Raw genomic sequence first — 17337 nt, forward strand, 5'->3', positions numbered from 1 at the left:
TTATTTATTTGTATGCATTTTAAATGATAGAAAATTGCTCTGTCGAATATTTAATAGCACATTGGAAGGATTAGCATATTAAAAAGGTTGTGAGGGTGAAATATTCATGCACTTGACATAATACACTAAAAGATTTTTTATTTCCGCCTGTCACCCTGTAATTTTCCTCTATTATCTTTCCTTTTTCCAACACTCACATAATTACTTAGTCCTTTTGTGTATTTTCTCTTTGGATATTCTCATCTTTGTTCATCCTAAGCTTTTTCAGAGTATCATTGCTGAAATGTGGGAACGGTGTGTACTCAAATACTGTTCTTAAAATCATCAGTGTCTGCTCTCTAAAATTTGATGATGGTAAGATTGGTTAACACTTCCAGACCCTTTAATCCATGAACTGTATTGAGACAAGGAAAGTTCAAATGTCCACAGTGTACAAGAGTCTTTTTATGGTTTCTCATAGACCTCACAGAGGAGCACGAAACTGAGGGTCCCAAGCAGTGTGAATAATTGATTTTTTATTACTTGATAATGGTGATATGTTTTTTTTTCTGGTACCATGCACCCATTACCAATTGACAACCAAATAACAACTCCTTTTTAAAAAGTCATCTTTTATTTTATGAGATTCAATTCTTATTGTGTTCCTTTAAACAGTAGGTGGGACATTTTGCTGGAAATAATCTGTGTGTAGCCTCAGTCTTAAATAGATGTTGGTTAAAATGTATAACTGGTTTACACTCATTTATACAAGTTTTCTCAAAATTCTAAGTTATCTCCAACCCATGGGAAATGGATAACTTGCTTATAGCTGGGGATCAAACCACAGGAACCCTCAACGATGGCGAGAACAGGACACTGAAACCACAGAAACGAGCCTGTCTTGAATGGAGCGGAGGGGTGCCTGCTTGGAGTCCACTCCATTCATTGTCCATGGGATTACCGGAATTAGCAGAGCGCTGTATTTTGCTTTCTCTGGCATTCAAATAGACAATGGGCTCAATAAATCAAGACCGGCGTTGTTACGTTAGTCTTGATGAGGAGATGGGCTGGAGTCAGACGCTTCTGAACCTTGAAGAGGTGCATTGGACGAGTGTCATGCACCTGTGTGTTCACCTCCACAAAAATCGTACTCCAGTTCATGCTGGAGTAAAATTAGTGGTGCAGCGAACGCCACCACGCGTCTTGAATTTGACAAGTGGCGGTTGACATTCCCCTGTCCCACCTCAGCTCCATCCACTTTATCGGAGCTGGGCAAATGTCACTTGAGAACACCAAACTCAGAAATGACAAAATTTTAGCACAACCGCCAGTTACCCCCAAATTATGCGACTTTTCAAAGGTTTTTATGCTAGAATAATATAATACTGTACTATCCTTTAGGATATCAGATAACTTACAATTTTGCGAAAACCTCTTTATCTGCAAAATATTCTTTTCCTGCATTGGATTATTTGAGTATCAAAATCATTCTCCCATCCTGAAGACTGGTGAAAGGTTTTGATATATTGTTGTGGTATACTGTTGTAAATATGAAAAGTATTTATAGATTTTAGATATTTTTTTTACAAATATATTTTTACGGCATTTCATTCGTTAAAGCAATTTTGCATATGAAATACGGTATATAAAAATATATTGTTTACGGTGTAGAGTTAGTTTGGAACATTTGTTTCCTTTTTAAAACCATGGGAAGGCGAGGTGTTGGAGTTCTGCTGGCCATGTGTAATGTGTGCAAACTGGTTGTAGTAATGATGCATCTGCATTAATTAAAAGGTTTTTATTTTTTATCCTGCTTGTTTTGTTTTAGCTGATGGACTACAGAGCTGAATTCAGTCAGTGGTGGATCAAAGAGATGAAGGCGGTGAAGTTTCCAGGCCAAGGAACAGTTTTTGATTATTATTTGGATAACAAAGCCAGGAAATTTATGCCTTGGAGTGAAAAAGTTCCCAAATTTGATATGGACCCTGAGACTCCTCTACAGGTACATTGTATGGTCATGAAGAAATTATTTTTTCTTTTTTGAATTCTTTACCAATAGTGATAATAGAAAATGCTTGAAAGCTGGTAGTGATGATGGCAAATATAGGGAAGGTGATTGCGTCTTATTCCTGTTTTATTACTCTTATTGCATCTGTGGGGTAGTCTGCATTTATGTAAGGTTGTGATTTGAAAACCAGCATTTAGTTAGATGGAGGTTATCATGAAATGGGTTACACAGATATAACAATGTTATTTCAGTTTTTTTTAATTAACAGTCAGTCCTGGAAAACACTTTGAATATGTGAACACAATGTCTTTTTCAGGTAGATTCTGCTTGGAACCCGCCTAAAAAAGCAGCAAAAAATGTAAACTTTTTGCACAACAATGTAAAAACATTGCTATGCATATGTGCAGTCTTTTGTTACTTCTTTTGTTGGTTCTAGGGTTAGGAAACCATGAAGCGGTTTAAAAGCGTAGCAATATAGAAAAAAGACGCCCCCAAACCTGCTGCATGAATCGAAGGCAAGAAAGTCAGTAAGGCCACTTCAGAGAAAAAAGCTTTGCCAAGGAAAAATTCAGCAGTTGCTTCTGCACCTTAAAAATGATGTGTGCATATAGCCTTACAGGGGATATCTGGGACTTTAAAAAAAATGCATGCAGTTGCTAACAGAGGCAACTACCTGTCTGTTGTACCTGGCGCCATTCATTGACCGCTCCTGCCGGAGATTCAGCTGCTCCCTGTCAACAGAGCAGCAGTTTATTTTGATGTTGACAAAGCAGGACTACTGGCATCATGCTGATTGACAGCCAGCTTTCCCAGTTAGGCAGAAGAGAGGCAGCTATCAATCAGTATGACACCAGTAGTTCCACCCTGTCAACAGGAAGACAAACTGCCGCTCTGTTGACTTGACTTCACAATCACAGAAGTCTGTGACTACTTTGTGCCGGTACAGAACGGCACAGGGCACAACGGGCACGTAGGTACCTGACTATTAGTACTAAGGCAAGTTTTTTTTTTTATGCCCTGGATAGTCATAACCTGTGTGTTTCCTTTAAATTTTCTGTTGGTTTTTTTTTGTATAACAGCCATAATAGCTTTGCAAACTCTATTTATATTTTGTTAAGAAAATATAACCTCAAGCGGAAAAAGCTAGATCGGAATGATAATTTATAAGCTATAGTTTTTATTACCTAAATCAAAACTGTAGTTTTCATTTTTTTGTTTGATTTATTGTAGGCAGTTTTCGTCCATACTTCTGAAACCACATGCCTTGGATACTTCACAGATCTACTTGTAAAAAAGTCTAAGCCAGTGATGCTTGTTGGCAGCGCAGGAGTGGGCAAGACAGTATTTCTGAATGACAGACTAGCGTGCTTATCCGATCAGTACATGATATCTAAGGTTCCATTCAACTATTATACCACATCTGCTGCTCTGCAAAGTAAGATTCAGTTATCAGTTATTGGGGTAATGTTTTCTCACATTAAAGTGTTTGCTTAATAATATAGTGTACAATAATTTTTTTCAGCGTAAAGTCCTGAAAATATCCTTAGAATATCCATCTTATCATTTCTTGGTGTATCTTTATATATCTTTAAAGTCTTTTGAACTCCTATTTTCTGATTGAGCTCCGAATCCCATGTATGGTCACAAAGTTGAATAGGGGGTGCTTAGACACTTTTATAGGTTACTTAAAAGCAAGCAAAAAAAAAAGTCAGTGATGCTATAGGATTTTTACAGGATGAAAAGGATAAAATGGTCAAAAATGATGTTGAGAAGGCCAAACTTTTACATTCATATATTCATCAGTGTTCTCTAAGAAAACAATTGTAACATCAACTGATCTTCACGGTGCCATCGAAGGAATAAAATAATCCACACTATCTATAAACAGAGAGATGATGAGGGAACAGTTGGCTAATTTAAATGAATTTAAATCTCCTGGTCTAGATGAGTTACTTCCTAGGATAGTGAAAGAGTTATCAGAGGAAATTTCAGAACCACTAGCCAGAATCTTTGAAAAATCCTGGAGAACAGGGGAAGTCCCAGAAGGTTGGAGAAGAGCAAATGTTGTCCCCATCTTTAAAAAAGGAAAGAAGAAAAAGTAGATGGAGCCAGGAAATCACACGACTGTGAGCCTTACTTCTATACCAGGAAATATCTTTGAACAAATTATTAAACAACATGTATGTAAGTACATGGATAAAAATATAGTAATTAACTAGAGCCATCATGGGTTTGTAGCAAACAATTCGGGCTATGATTAGGTGGATTCATAACTGGCTCATTGATCATACTCAGGGTGGTAATAAATGATTGCACATCCAATTGGAAAACTGTTGCAAGTGGGGTACCAAAAGGATCTGTCCTAGCCCCAGTATTGCCAACATTTTTATAAGTGATCTAGATCAGGGAGCTAATGGTAAACTGATCAAATTTGCAGACGATGCAAAGCTAGGAGGGATAACTAACACTGGAGAAGACCGAAAGGATTCAGAAGGATCTCGATAAGCTTGATCAATGGTTAGTGACTAATAGAATAGTATTTTACAGGAAGAAATGCAAGATTCTACATCTGGGCATGAAAAACAAAAATTACATCTACAGAATGAGAGGAATAGAACTAAGAAACAGCACGTATGACACTCATCAACCAAATTTTAATCAGTGGGGTCCATTGGGATGTTGTTGGTGTCCATCATGTGGCTAATTAAGCCCTCCATCAATTCAGCTTGTAGAATAGGGTTATCAACAGCAGTGTAGTAATGACAAATTGACATTTTGCCATAACATGCCATAAGCATTGTTGGTAGTGTTGAGCATTCCGATACCGCAAGTATCGGGTATCGGCCGATACTTGCTGTATCGGAATTCCGATACCGACTTCCGATATTTTTTCAATATCTGAATTCGGCATCGGAATCGGAAGTTCAGTTGATTGACGGCCTGACGTCATCATGATGCGCGGTGTGTGCGCATCATGATGCGCCGTCATTTCGGGCCTTCTGGGGGTCTCTGCCGGCCTGCCGGGGGTCTCTGCCGGCCTGCCGGGGGGCTGTGCCGGCCTGCCGGGGGGCTGTGTGGACTGCCCGGGGTCTGTACCGGCCTGCCGGGGGGCTGTGCCGGCCTGCCGGTGGTCTGTGCACCCTGTGGGGGTCTGTACCGGCCTGCCGGGGGGCTGTGCCGGCCTGCCGGGGGGCTGTGCTGATGTCCGGGGGTCTGTGCAAGCATCGTCCGATGGGACTACAAGTCCCATCGGGCGATGCCTGCTACCATGACAGTGATTGACACATTAGCCAATGATGGGACAGTAGTAGTCCCATCATCCGGCTAATGTGTTAAATGTTAAAAAAAAAAAAAAAAAATGCTACATACATACTACATGCTACATACATACTACATACATACTACATACATGCTACATGCATGCTACATACATACTACATGCTACATACATACTACATACATGCTACATACATACTGCATGCTACATACATACTACATACATACTACATACATACTACATACATACTACATGCATGCTACATACATACTACATATATGCTACATACTACATGCTACATACATACTACATATATACTACATACATACTACATACATGCTACATACATACTGCATGCTACATACATACTACATACATACTACATACATACTACATGCATGCTACATACATACTACATGCATGCTACATACATACTACATGCATGCTACATACATACTACATACATACCACATACATACTACATACATACTACATACTACATATATACTACATGCATGCTACATACATACTACATGCTACATACATACCACATACATACTACATACATACTACATACATACTACATGCTACATACATACTACATATATACTACATGCATGCTACATACATACTACATGCTACATACATACCACATACATACTACATACATACTACATGCTACATACATACTACATATATACTACATGCATGCTACATACATACTACATGCTACATACATACCACATACATACTACATACATACTACATACATACTACATGCTACATACATACTACATATATACTACATGCATGCTACATACATACTACATGCTACATACATACCACATACATACTACATACATGCTACATATATACTACATGCATGCTACATACATACTACATATATACTACATGCATGCTACATACATACTACATGCTACATGCATGCTACATACATACTACATACATACTACATGCCACATACATACCACATATATACTACATACATACAATACATTCATACAATACATACATAGACATACAGTACATATAACATAGAGTAACATACTTACCAATACTTGTCACATTGTTCCCCGAAGCCATTGTCTTTTCCGGGATAAATATTAACATAAAAAACCACAAAAATACTCACCCACGATCCGAAGCAGTCCACGAGTGTGTCCCACGACGATCTTGGGTAGAGAACTGCAGCATCAGATGATGCTGCAGTTCTCTACGGGCTGCAGGAATCCAATGACGGAAGGTAGGTATCCTTCCGCACTGTATTCCTCCGCCACTTAAAAAAAAAAAAGTCCCTAGTCTCACTTTATGCCATTGCTGCGTGGGAATTTCCCACACAGCAATGGCATAAAGTGAGACTAGGGACTTTTTTTTTTTTTAAGTGGCGGAGGAATACAGTGCGGAAGGATACCTACCTTCCGTCATTGGATTCCTGCAGCCCGTAGAGAACGGCAGCAACAGCTGATGCTGCAGTTCTCTACCCAAGATCGTCGTGGGACACACTCGTGGACTGCTTCGGATCGTGGGTGAGTATTTTTGTGGTTTGTTATGTTAATATTTATCCCGGAAAAGACAATGGCTTCGGGGAACAATGTGACAAGTATTGGTAAGTATGTTACTCTATGTTATATGTACTGTATGTCTATGTATGTATTGTATGAATGTATTGTATGTATGTAGTATATATGTGGTATGTATGTAGCATGTAGTATGTATGTAGTATGTATGTAGCATGTAGTATGTAGCATGCATGTAGTATATATGTAGTATGTATGTAGCATGTAGTATGTATGTAGCATGCATGTAGTATATATGTAGTATGTAGCATGTAGTATGTATGTAGCATGCATGTAGTATGTATGTAGCATGCATGTAGTATGTATATGGTATGTATGTAGCATGTAGTATGTATGTAGCATGCATGTAGTATATATGTGTTATGTATGTAGCATGCATGTAGTATGTATGTAGTATGTATGTAGCATGTAGTATGTAGCATGCATGTAGTATATATGTAGTATGTATGTAGCATGTAGTATGTATGTAGCATGCATGTAGTATATATGTAGTATGTATGTAGCATGTAGTATGTATGTAGCATGCATGTAGTATGTATGTAGCATGCATGTAGTATGTATATGGTATGTATGTAGCATGTAGTATGTATGTAGCATGCATGTAGTATATATGTGTTATGTATGTGGTATGTATGTAGCATGCATGTAGTATGTATGTAGTATGTATGTAGTATATATGTAGTATGTATGTAGCATGTAGTATGTATGTAGTATGTATGTAGCATGCATGTAGCATGCAGTATGTATGTAGCATGCATGTAGTATATATGTAGTATGTATGTAGCATGTAGTATGTAGCATGCATGTAGTATATATGTAGTATGTAGCATGTAGTATGTATGTAGCATGCATGTAGTATATATGTGTTATGTATGTAGCATGTAGCATGCATGTAGCATGCATGTAGTATATATGTAGTATATATGTGGTATGTATGTAGCATGCAGTATGTATGTAGCATGCATGTAGTATATATGTAGTATGTATGTTGCATGTAGTATTTATGTAGTATGAATGTAGCATGTATGTAGTATGTAGTATGAATGTAGCATGTATGTAGTATGCATGTTGTATGTATGTAGCATGTAATTTTTTTTTTTTTTTTTTACATTTAACACATTAGCCGGATGATGGGACTACTACTGTCCCATCATTGGCTAATGTGTCAATCACTGTCATGGTAGCAGGCATCGCCCGATAGGACTTGTAGTCCCATCGGACGATGCCTGCACAGACCCCCGGAGCCTGCACAGACCACCGGCAGGCCGGCACAGCCCCCCGGCAGGCCGGCACAGCCCCCCGGAGCCTGCACAGCCCCCCGGCAGGCCGGCACAGCCCCCCGGCAGGCCGGCACAGCCCCCCGGAGCCTGCACAGACCACCGGCAGGCCGGCACAGACCACCGGAGCCTGCACAGACCCCCTGGCAGGCCGGCACAGCCCCCCGAAAGGCCCGTACAGACCCCAGAGAGGCTGTACAAGGGCAGGAAAGGGTTTTTCTTATTCCGATACCGGAAGTCCCATAGACTTGAATGGGACTTCCGGTATCGGAATCGGCGATACCGATACTTTTTTTAAAGATCGGCCGATACCATCCGATACGATACTTTGAAGTATCGGACGGTATCGCTCAACTCTAATTGTTGGGTTTCAAATATACCTTACAAAGAATTTGTCACTAATATGACATTTTATTCTTTTTCCTGCCTTAAAACTTATACATTTTATTGAGCTTATTTCTGAAAATATTTGAGCTAACCTGATTATGATATAAATTGATCTTTACGTTATGTGTCCAGTTATTTTGCATGGAGACCTTTCCTCCAAGATCTTATTATTGGTATTTAGAGGAACACTATTTATGGGTAATCTCTCTGTTTTACAGGGATACTTGAGAAGTCTTTGGAGAAGAAAGCAGGGCGCAACTATGGCCCTATTGGAAACAAAAAGTTGGTGTATTTCATTGATGACTTGAACATGCCTGAGGTCGACAAGTATGGAACTGTCCAGCCTCATGCCCTGATTAGACAGCACTTTGATTATGGCCACTGGTAAAGCTTTAATTTGTTTTTAAGTAAGATGAATATTCCTCTTTTAGCTAAAAAATAGTTATATAAAAATGGAGGAGCCGTAAAATTTCAATACTGCTTTTTTTGACCACAGATCTTTAAGTTATCTTTCTCTTACACAAGGTGAAAAAATTCTGCCCTGGTCATGAAAAGAAATTATTACAATTATAGGACAGTGCCCTGATTCATAAAAGCTCTTACTGCAGAATTCTGGCATAAAAAGCTTTGAAAAATCACAAAAGCTTTTGCGCGAAGCAAGGTTACTCAGAAATTTTGCAACTTTTAGTGTTTTTATGCCATTTTCACACAGCTCTGACAAAGTGAGCAGAATGGGAGGCATGATGGGGCATGTTAACCCCCACTTGTCAAATTTATGGCAAGTGGTGGTGTTGTTTACTCTACAAATCTTACTCCAGCCACTGGCAGGAGTAAGATTTATGGCGAGGTGCACGAAGGCGCATTACATTTTTCACCTCGCCTGGTTCATTAAGAAGCATACACTTCTTAATGAATCAGGAAATTTACACTTCTTCCTGCCCCTTTATGAAGACCAACATAAAAAATGCACGTCTTGATGAATCGAGGAGTATGTGTTTATAATGTATTTCCCTTGTGAAAAAGCAAATATGTAAAAGCTGCATCTTAGAACACACTGTTTTTGTCTGAAAGGCACACCACTTCAAGTTATATGATGACACTTAATTGGTTGGTGTCTTATAAACTTATTTGGTTGGTGTCTTATAATGAGCCGCATACATTATGTGACCTAAACTGATACGGAAAGTATATTAGAAAACTGTGTAAATGTAAGTATTTGTATGGATTTATCAAATAAAACCTTTATTGTATAACTCTCATAATTTTGCATTAATTGAATGTATATTATTAATATAGGTAAACAGATATTGAGATTCATTGTTAATGTCTTCACCATCTGTTATTGCAGGTATGAGAGGCAGAAAATGACCCTTAAAGAAGTTCATAATTGTCAATATGTCGCTTGTATGAATCCAACTGCAGGAAGCTTTACTGTTAACCAGCGACTGCAGGTAATTGACAGGTGTGATCATATGTGATAGTGACATGTCAGTAGCTTTGTTCAGTGGAGGTCTGTGTGCGGAGACCCCCACCAATCACTATAACAAATGAACAGAATTGCTCCTCTCCACTCAGATTGAAGAATGGCTCCTAGACTTTCTACTCCCGTCTTTAGTTTTTGTAGGAGGGCACAGCATGGCTGCGCGTCTGAGCACCTTCATTTTATTATATGACATTACAACGTTTCTGAAAGTGCAGCTACACTTTATAGGATACGGACACCTTCAGCGGCTTTTTTTTTTTTAGCTACTTGCATCTTTAGGTAAAAATGTATTTTGCCATCTGGTTTAATTAAAAAATTTAAAAAGTTTGGCCTCTGCAGCCGCTATTATCCATTGTACAAACCTGGCTACAGAAATGAGATGCTTGTAAATCCTTCAGCGAGCTCCACCGGATGGCAGAGTTGGTAACTCTTATCTGTTTTATCCTGACCTTAAAGTAGTTGTACCCTTTCATTAACAGTTAATCCCAGAATGCATGCTATCATCTACTATAAAGAAACAAACCCACAGTACTCGCCTTCCCCAGATCCACCGTCTTGTCTCGCTGCTGTGCCTGATGTCCGGCTTTGGTTGTGGTACTGATGTTGGCAGCCAATCTTTGCGCTCAGCGGCTCTGAGCGGGGAGTTTTGTCTACACTGCAAATATATAGTGTGAATATTGAATTACCTTAGTGTAAATAGTTCTGCAGCTGAAACCTACGCTATTATCCCATAGCTGTACATATAAATGTTTTAAATGTTATGGTTTTAGAAACAAATTCATTGTTTATGAGCATTTTGCCATTACTGGTGTTATACCATATGGATTTTATATCTTTGATTTTTAGAGACATTTTGCTGTTTTTGCTGTCAGTTTTCCTTCAAATGATGCACTAGAAGCCATATTTGCCAAGATCCTTAGCTTCCACTTCCAGCAACACTCATTCCATCCATCAATTCTGCGAACTGGACCAACTATGATTCAGGCAGCGATGTGGCTTAGCCAGAAAATGGTGCAGAATTTCCTTCCAACTGCTATCAAATTTCATTATATTTTTAATCTGAGAGATATCTCCAATATTTTCCAGGTATGCACTATGTTTTTTTCTACATGGAGTCAATTGTAAAACTATTTTTTTTTACTATTATATTTTTAGAACATAGTGTGCATGAACTGTTATAGTCACAGCAAATACTATATTAAATAGATACACGAGAGAGAGTGTTTGTTTACTCCTATTTACACCAATTAATCTTAGAACGCCTGTTGCCAGGTGTGCTAATAACCAGATTTACAGGAATTATATTAGCAGTATGGGTATCTACTAAAATGTATGTTTTTTTCTGTTTTAGGGTATTTTGTTTGCTACTCCAGATTGTTTGAAGCAACCAAATGATCTGGTTTTGCTTTGGCTTCACGAGTCATCTCGAGTGTACGGAGATAAGTTGGTAGAAGCCAAAGACTCTGACTTATTTAAGAAAATTCTTTACGACACAGCAGGAAAATACTTTGAAGTAAGGTTCTGTGTGCGCCAACATCCCAACTATTCCTTATGTTGTAGAAGGAAAGTGTCCTCCTGTGCATATTTTCTTTGATTGCTTTGTACATTAGATTTATGGATTAATCGTAATCATCATGGAAATGTAACTGTTGCAGTGTAGTACAGAAAAAGGAAAAATAGGGATTGCACAACTTCTAGTATTAAATTAATGTACAGGTGCACAAACACGCTATGTGACCTTATATACCAACATACCTTTTTTTCGGATTATAAGAAGCAATTTTCTTCCCCCCAAATTTGGGGGGAAAATGGTAGTGCGTCTTATAATTTGAATATACCTTACCGGCCACAGTGGAGCAGGGTCCCAGGGTTGCTGCTGGAGAAGGCAAGAGTGGCGCGTTACTGCAGGCTGGGATGAGGAGGGGGTGCAGTGCATGCACAGATGGAGATCTCAGCACAAAGATCTCAGGAGTTGAAATCTCAGCGCCAAGATCTCCATCTCTGCATGCGCCGCCCCTGGCAGCCATTTTCCCAGAGTCAACAGCAAAGTAAACCATAGAAGTAGGGGGGCTCAGGACTTTCACAAAATGTTGGCGGAGCCTCCACACCACCAAACATCTGCAGTGTCGCACATTCGAACACCCCTTTCTCCCAGTCTGGGGTCCGCAGCATCGCCCCACTGCTGCCTCCACTAGCAGCGACCCTGGGACCCCGCTTCACCGCAGCCACCACCCCCGGTAAAGCAATAAGACGCATAGATTGTAAGAAGCAACACCATTTTATTAAAAAAAAAAAAAAAAAAAAATTCCTCAAAATTTGGGGTGCGTGTTATAATTCGGTGCGTCTTATAAACCGCAAAATATGGTATATGTACATGATGTGTCGGCACACTGCAATTAATGAATACATATTAAAGATACACCTCCACATGGTTTGGATGGCCTTTGTTCTCTTTGATGCCAAACACTATTATGCAAAAACACTAAGGGCCTTGCATTTTTTAACGTTTACAGCAATATTGGAGTTCATGGATTCATTAATCGCAGTGTGTTGACGCATTGTGTATGTGTACTATTACGAAGTAGGTATGATCACTTAAAAAAACAAATTGTAAATCTATACCAAGAATCTGAGAGGTGATATACACGGTAATTAAATTATGTTTTTTAGGAGAGCCATCAGAGTCCCCCCCCCCTTGTTAGTATCTTCAGAAGCCACCATACACTCCAAATACAGTCATATGTAAAAGTTTGGGCACCCCTATTAATGTTAACCTTTTTTCTTTATAACAATTTTGTTTTTTGCAACAGCTATTTCAGTTTCATATATCTAATAACTGATGGACTCAGTTATATTTCTGGATTCAAATGAGGTTTATTGTACTAACAGAAAATGTGCAATCTGCATTTAAACAAAATTTGACCGGTGCAAAAGTATGGGCACCCTTATCATTTTCTTGATTTGAACACTCCTAACTACTTTTTACTGACTTCCTGAAGCACTAAATTGGTTTTGTAACCTCATTGAGCTTTGAACTTCATAGCCAGGTGTATCAAATCATGAGAAAAGGTATTTAAGGTGGCCACTTGCAAGTAGTTCTCCTATTTGATTCTCCTATGAAGAGTGGCATCATGGGCTCCTCAAAACAACTCTCAAATGATCTGAAAACAAAGATTATTCAACATAGCTTTTCAGGGGAAGGATACAAAAAGTTGTCTCAGAGATTTAACCAGTCAGTTTCCCCTGTGAGGAACATAGTAAGGAAATGGAAGAACACAGGTACAGTTCTTGTTAAGCCCAGAAGTGGCAGGCCAAGAAAAATATCAGAAAGGCAGAGAAGAAGAACGGTGAGAACAGTCAAGGACAATCCACAGACCACCTCCAAAGACCTGCAGCATCATCTTGCTGCAGATGGTGTCACTGTGCATCGGTCAACAATACAGCGCATGCATAACGCCTTTTTGTATGACCAAACAACTCAATCTTTGTTTCATCAGTCCACAGGACCTTCTTCCAAAATGTAACTGGCTTGTCCAAATGTGCTTTTGCATACCTCAGGCGACTCTGTCTGTGGCGTGCTTGCAGAAACGGCTTCTTTCGCATCACTCTCCCATACAGCTTCTCCTTGTGCAAAGTGCGCTGTATTGTTGACCGATGCACAGTGACACCATCTGCAGCAAGATGATGCTGCAGGTCTTTGGAGGTGGTCTGTGGATTGTCCTTGACTGTTCTCACCATTCTTCTTCTCTGCCTTTCTGATATTTTTCTTGGCCTGCCACTTCTGGGCTTAACAAGAACTGTACCTGTGTTCTTCCATTTCCTTACTATGTTCTTCACAGTGGAAATTGACTGGTTAAATCTCTGAGACAACTTTTTGTATCCTTCCCCTGAAAAGCTATGTTGAATAATCTTTGTTTTCAGATCATTTGAGAGATGTTTTGAGGAGCCCATGATGCCACTCTTCATAGGAGAATCAAATAGGAGAACTACTTGCAAGTGGCCACTTTAAATACCTTTTCTCATGATTTGATACACCTGGCTATGAAGTTCAAAGCTCAATGAGGTTACAAAACCAATTTAGTGCTTCAGGAAGTCAGTAAAAAGTAGTTAGGAGTGTTCAAATCAAGAAAATGATAAGGGTGCCCATACTTTTGCACCGGTCAAATTTTGTTTAAATGCAGATTGCACATTTTCTGTTAGTACAATAAACCTCATTTGAATCCAGAAATATAACTGAGTCCATCAGTTATTAGATATATGAAACTGAAATACCTGTTGCAAAAACCAAAATTGTTATAAAGAAAAAAGGTTAACATTAATAGGGGTGCCCAAACTTTTACATATGACTGTATATTGTGTCAGTAGACTGCTCCAAAGTCCATACACAATAGTATCATCAGGGTACAAAATAAAAGGAGTGCCCTAGTAATCCATGTTACAGGACAGCAGAGGAATGCATAAGTGCCAACAGACTGCTCCTTCAGAATATTTTTTACTTAATTAGCTTTTCTTGGGCCGTTTTAACAAGAAACCACTCAGTTTTTCAGAGAATTATTGCCTGTGAGACTGAGGCTTCCTTTCACCCGTAGTAAGGCTGCCAAAAGTCATTATTGCCGTTGGTCACTGCCAATATCAGACTAATGTTTTTATCAATATTTGCATCACAAAAAATTATGTAATTTATATCTACCCCAATTCAGCCTGAAATATTTTCCTCCGCATAAAACAATGCCTCAGGTAGCTATGTCAGAGAAAAAATAAGTTTCTGCAGCTAAATAAAGACACAAAACTAAAAATATAAAACAGGCTGATTAGTATGGCATTTCAGACTTAGTCATTAAAAAGTTAACATGAGAGGGCAATTTACAGTTACCATACTTCTGTGATTATTGAAAATATTACTTTTTAATTCATACCAGGGTATAGAAGACCATGTTTTCTTAAAACAACCACTTATATTTTGCCATTTTGCAAATGGTGTTGGGGCTCCTACTTACTTGCCAGTTCAAGGATGGGATGCCCTAAGGAAAACACTTGTTGAAGCACTTGACAGCTACAATGAACTTAATGCAGCCATGAATCTTGTCCTGTTTGAAGATGCAATGCAACATGTGTAAGTAACCAAACTTCTTGAATCAGGCAAAACAATCCTTTTTAAGATTTAGAATTTATATATAACATCTGGGGTGTTCTGTCCCATACATTGTTTACATCCAGCAGGTGCTGATGTTGATAACAGCTGATTGGTCATGACACTAGGAGTCAGACCCCCAGCAATCTGATATTGCTGACATATCTTAAGGACAGGTCATCAATATTGTAGTAATGGGAAAACCTTTCAAAGGAATCTGTCATCAGGATTCCTCTCCCTCAAACTTTTTACATGTGTAAGTAGCTTTTTCAAAGAAAAATGCAACAATACCTTTGCATTTCTGATCCTTTCCACTGTTAGTGAGAAATCAGCATTTGAATTAATATGCAAATGAAATTGAAGAACCATTTGATGATCTGAAGCCTCTGTCACTCCAGCTCTATTCCCCATCCAGCGCTGCCTCATCCTGTTTGACTGTTGGCTCTTTTGCCTGAAGTCACATAGCATAAAGGCTGGTCGTCAAGGAGGGGGAGGAGCTGGACAGGGAATAGAGCTGGAGTGACAGAGGCTTCAGATCTACCGTAGCACTTCAACCTACCTACAGTAGGTATACTAACAAACACTCTTCAAATCCTGAAAGTTCCATGGGCTCTTTATATGAACTCTGAGCTTTAGTTAATTTCATACATTTTCTATTGGATTCAGGTCGGGTGATTGGCTGGGCCATTCTAGCAGCTTTATTTTCTTTCTCTGAAACCAACTGAGAGCTTCTTTGCTGTGTGTTTGGGATCATTGTCTTTCTGAAATATCCATCCTCATTTCATCTTCATCATCCTTGTAAATGGCAACATATTTTTATTAAGAATGCCTTGATTCATTTATCTATTTATCCTCCCTTCAATTATATGAAGTTTTCCAGTGCCGTATGCTGAAAAATAGTCCCACACCATGATGTTCCCACCTCCAAACTTCACTGTTGGTATGGTGTTTTTTGGGGGATATGCAGTGCCTTTTTTCCTCCAACTAGATGTGGGGATTTATTCTGACAGAATTTTATAGGTTGAACTGGATGGACTAATGTCTTTTTTCGGTCTTAATAACTATGTTACTAGGTTAACTATGTGGTTTATTATGGCATCCAAAATATGCTTTTTGTTCAGCAATGGAGTCTTGCGTGGTGAGCATGCATAGACGCCATAGAGGTTGAATGCATTACTTACGGTTTTCTTTGAAATAGTTGTACCTGCTGATTCCAGGTCTTTCTGTAGTTCTCCACATATGGCTCTAGGACAACTCTTCTGATAATTCTTTTCACTCCTCTGTCTGAAATCTTGCATTTGGTCATGGCTGGTTTATGGTGAAATTATGTTCTTTCCACTTCCGGATTATGGCCCCAACACTACTTACTGGAACATTCAGTAGTTTAAAAATTATTCTGCAACCAATGCAGTCAGTATGTTTTCCAACAATAAGATTGCAAAGGTCTTGAGACAGCCCACTGGTTTTACTCATGACATGAGATGTTTCTTGTGTGGCACGTTGGTAATGAGACACATTTTTATAGGCCATCAGTTGAATCAGCTAATGTTATTTTTCACTAAATGGCAGGATTGCTTTCTAATTACTGATAGATTTCAGTTGGTGTTATGACATTTCATGGCTTTTGCACCTCTCTTTCTTCATGTGTTCAATACTTTTTCCCTGTGTCATTTCTCATTATTACAAATAGCTTAATTTATGGACTTGATTTCTTTGCCTGTATCGATTGGACGAGTTGTTATCGACATATGGTGAGAATTTCATGTCAATAGCACCTTTAGAAATATATTTATTTGGAAAATTCGTGACATGTTCACTGCTTATTTTACCCGCTGTAAATAGCTTGGGTAGTCAAATTATGCTGGCAGATTGATTCCCTTAAAGATCAAATTGTTTTCATATATTTTTACTAAAGTTATCAAAATGTTTATTGCAAACATGTTATTCCTGAGACAGCAGAATTTCTCTGGGGCAATTTGTACCACAAATCCATGGCAAAATCATTGAATTGCAAAAGATAAAATCGACATCAATTTCCTGCAACAAATCCTTCATATGTAGGGCATCTATTTGATTATAAAATCTACAATATGCTATCAAATTCACTCTAGGTTGATATGGTTTTGAAAACCCAAATCATTAGTACTGGAATCCTCACCTAATATCTGCAGCATATCTGGAGCAAAACTACAATATA

General features: G+C 38.7%; 1 protein-coding gene across 1 annotated transcript in view; it reads left to right on the forward strand.

The window, feature by feature from the left end:
* DNAH11 (dynein axonemal heavy chain 11) overlaps nucleotides 1–17337 on the forward strand; it is a 395178-nt gene that overhangs the window by 233854 nt on the left and 143987 nt on the right. The window contains exons 46-52 of the mRNA XM_073581471.1: nucleotides 1808–1981; nucleotides 3218–3422; nucleotides 8745–8910; nucleotides 9875–9977; nucleotides 10856–11095; nucleotides 11361–11522; nucleotides 14929–15122. Coding sequence (XP_073437572.1) covers nucleotides 1808–1981; nucleotides 3218–3422; nucleotides 8745–8910; nucleotides 9875–9977; nucleotides 10856–11095; nucleotides 11361–11522; nucleotides 14929–15122 — 1244 coding nt within the window. The remainder of the gene's footprint in view (nucleotides 1–1807; nucleotides 1982–3217; nucleotides 3423–8744; nucleotides 8911–9874; nucleotides 9978–10855; nucleotides 11096–11360; nucleotides 11523–14928; nucleotides 15123–17337) is intronic.

Source organism: Dendrobates tinctorius, unplaced genomic scaffold (assembly GCF_039654945.1).
Source record: "Dendrobates tinctorius isolate UK_male_01 unplaced genomic scaffold, ASM3965494v1 ptg000070l, whole genome shotgun sequence".
In the NCBI taxonomy this organism is placed as follows: domain Eukaryota; kingdom Metazoa; phylum Chordata; class Amphibia; order Anura; family Dendrobatidae; genus Dendrobates; species Dendrobates tinctorius.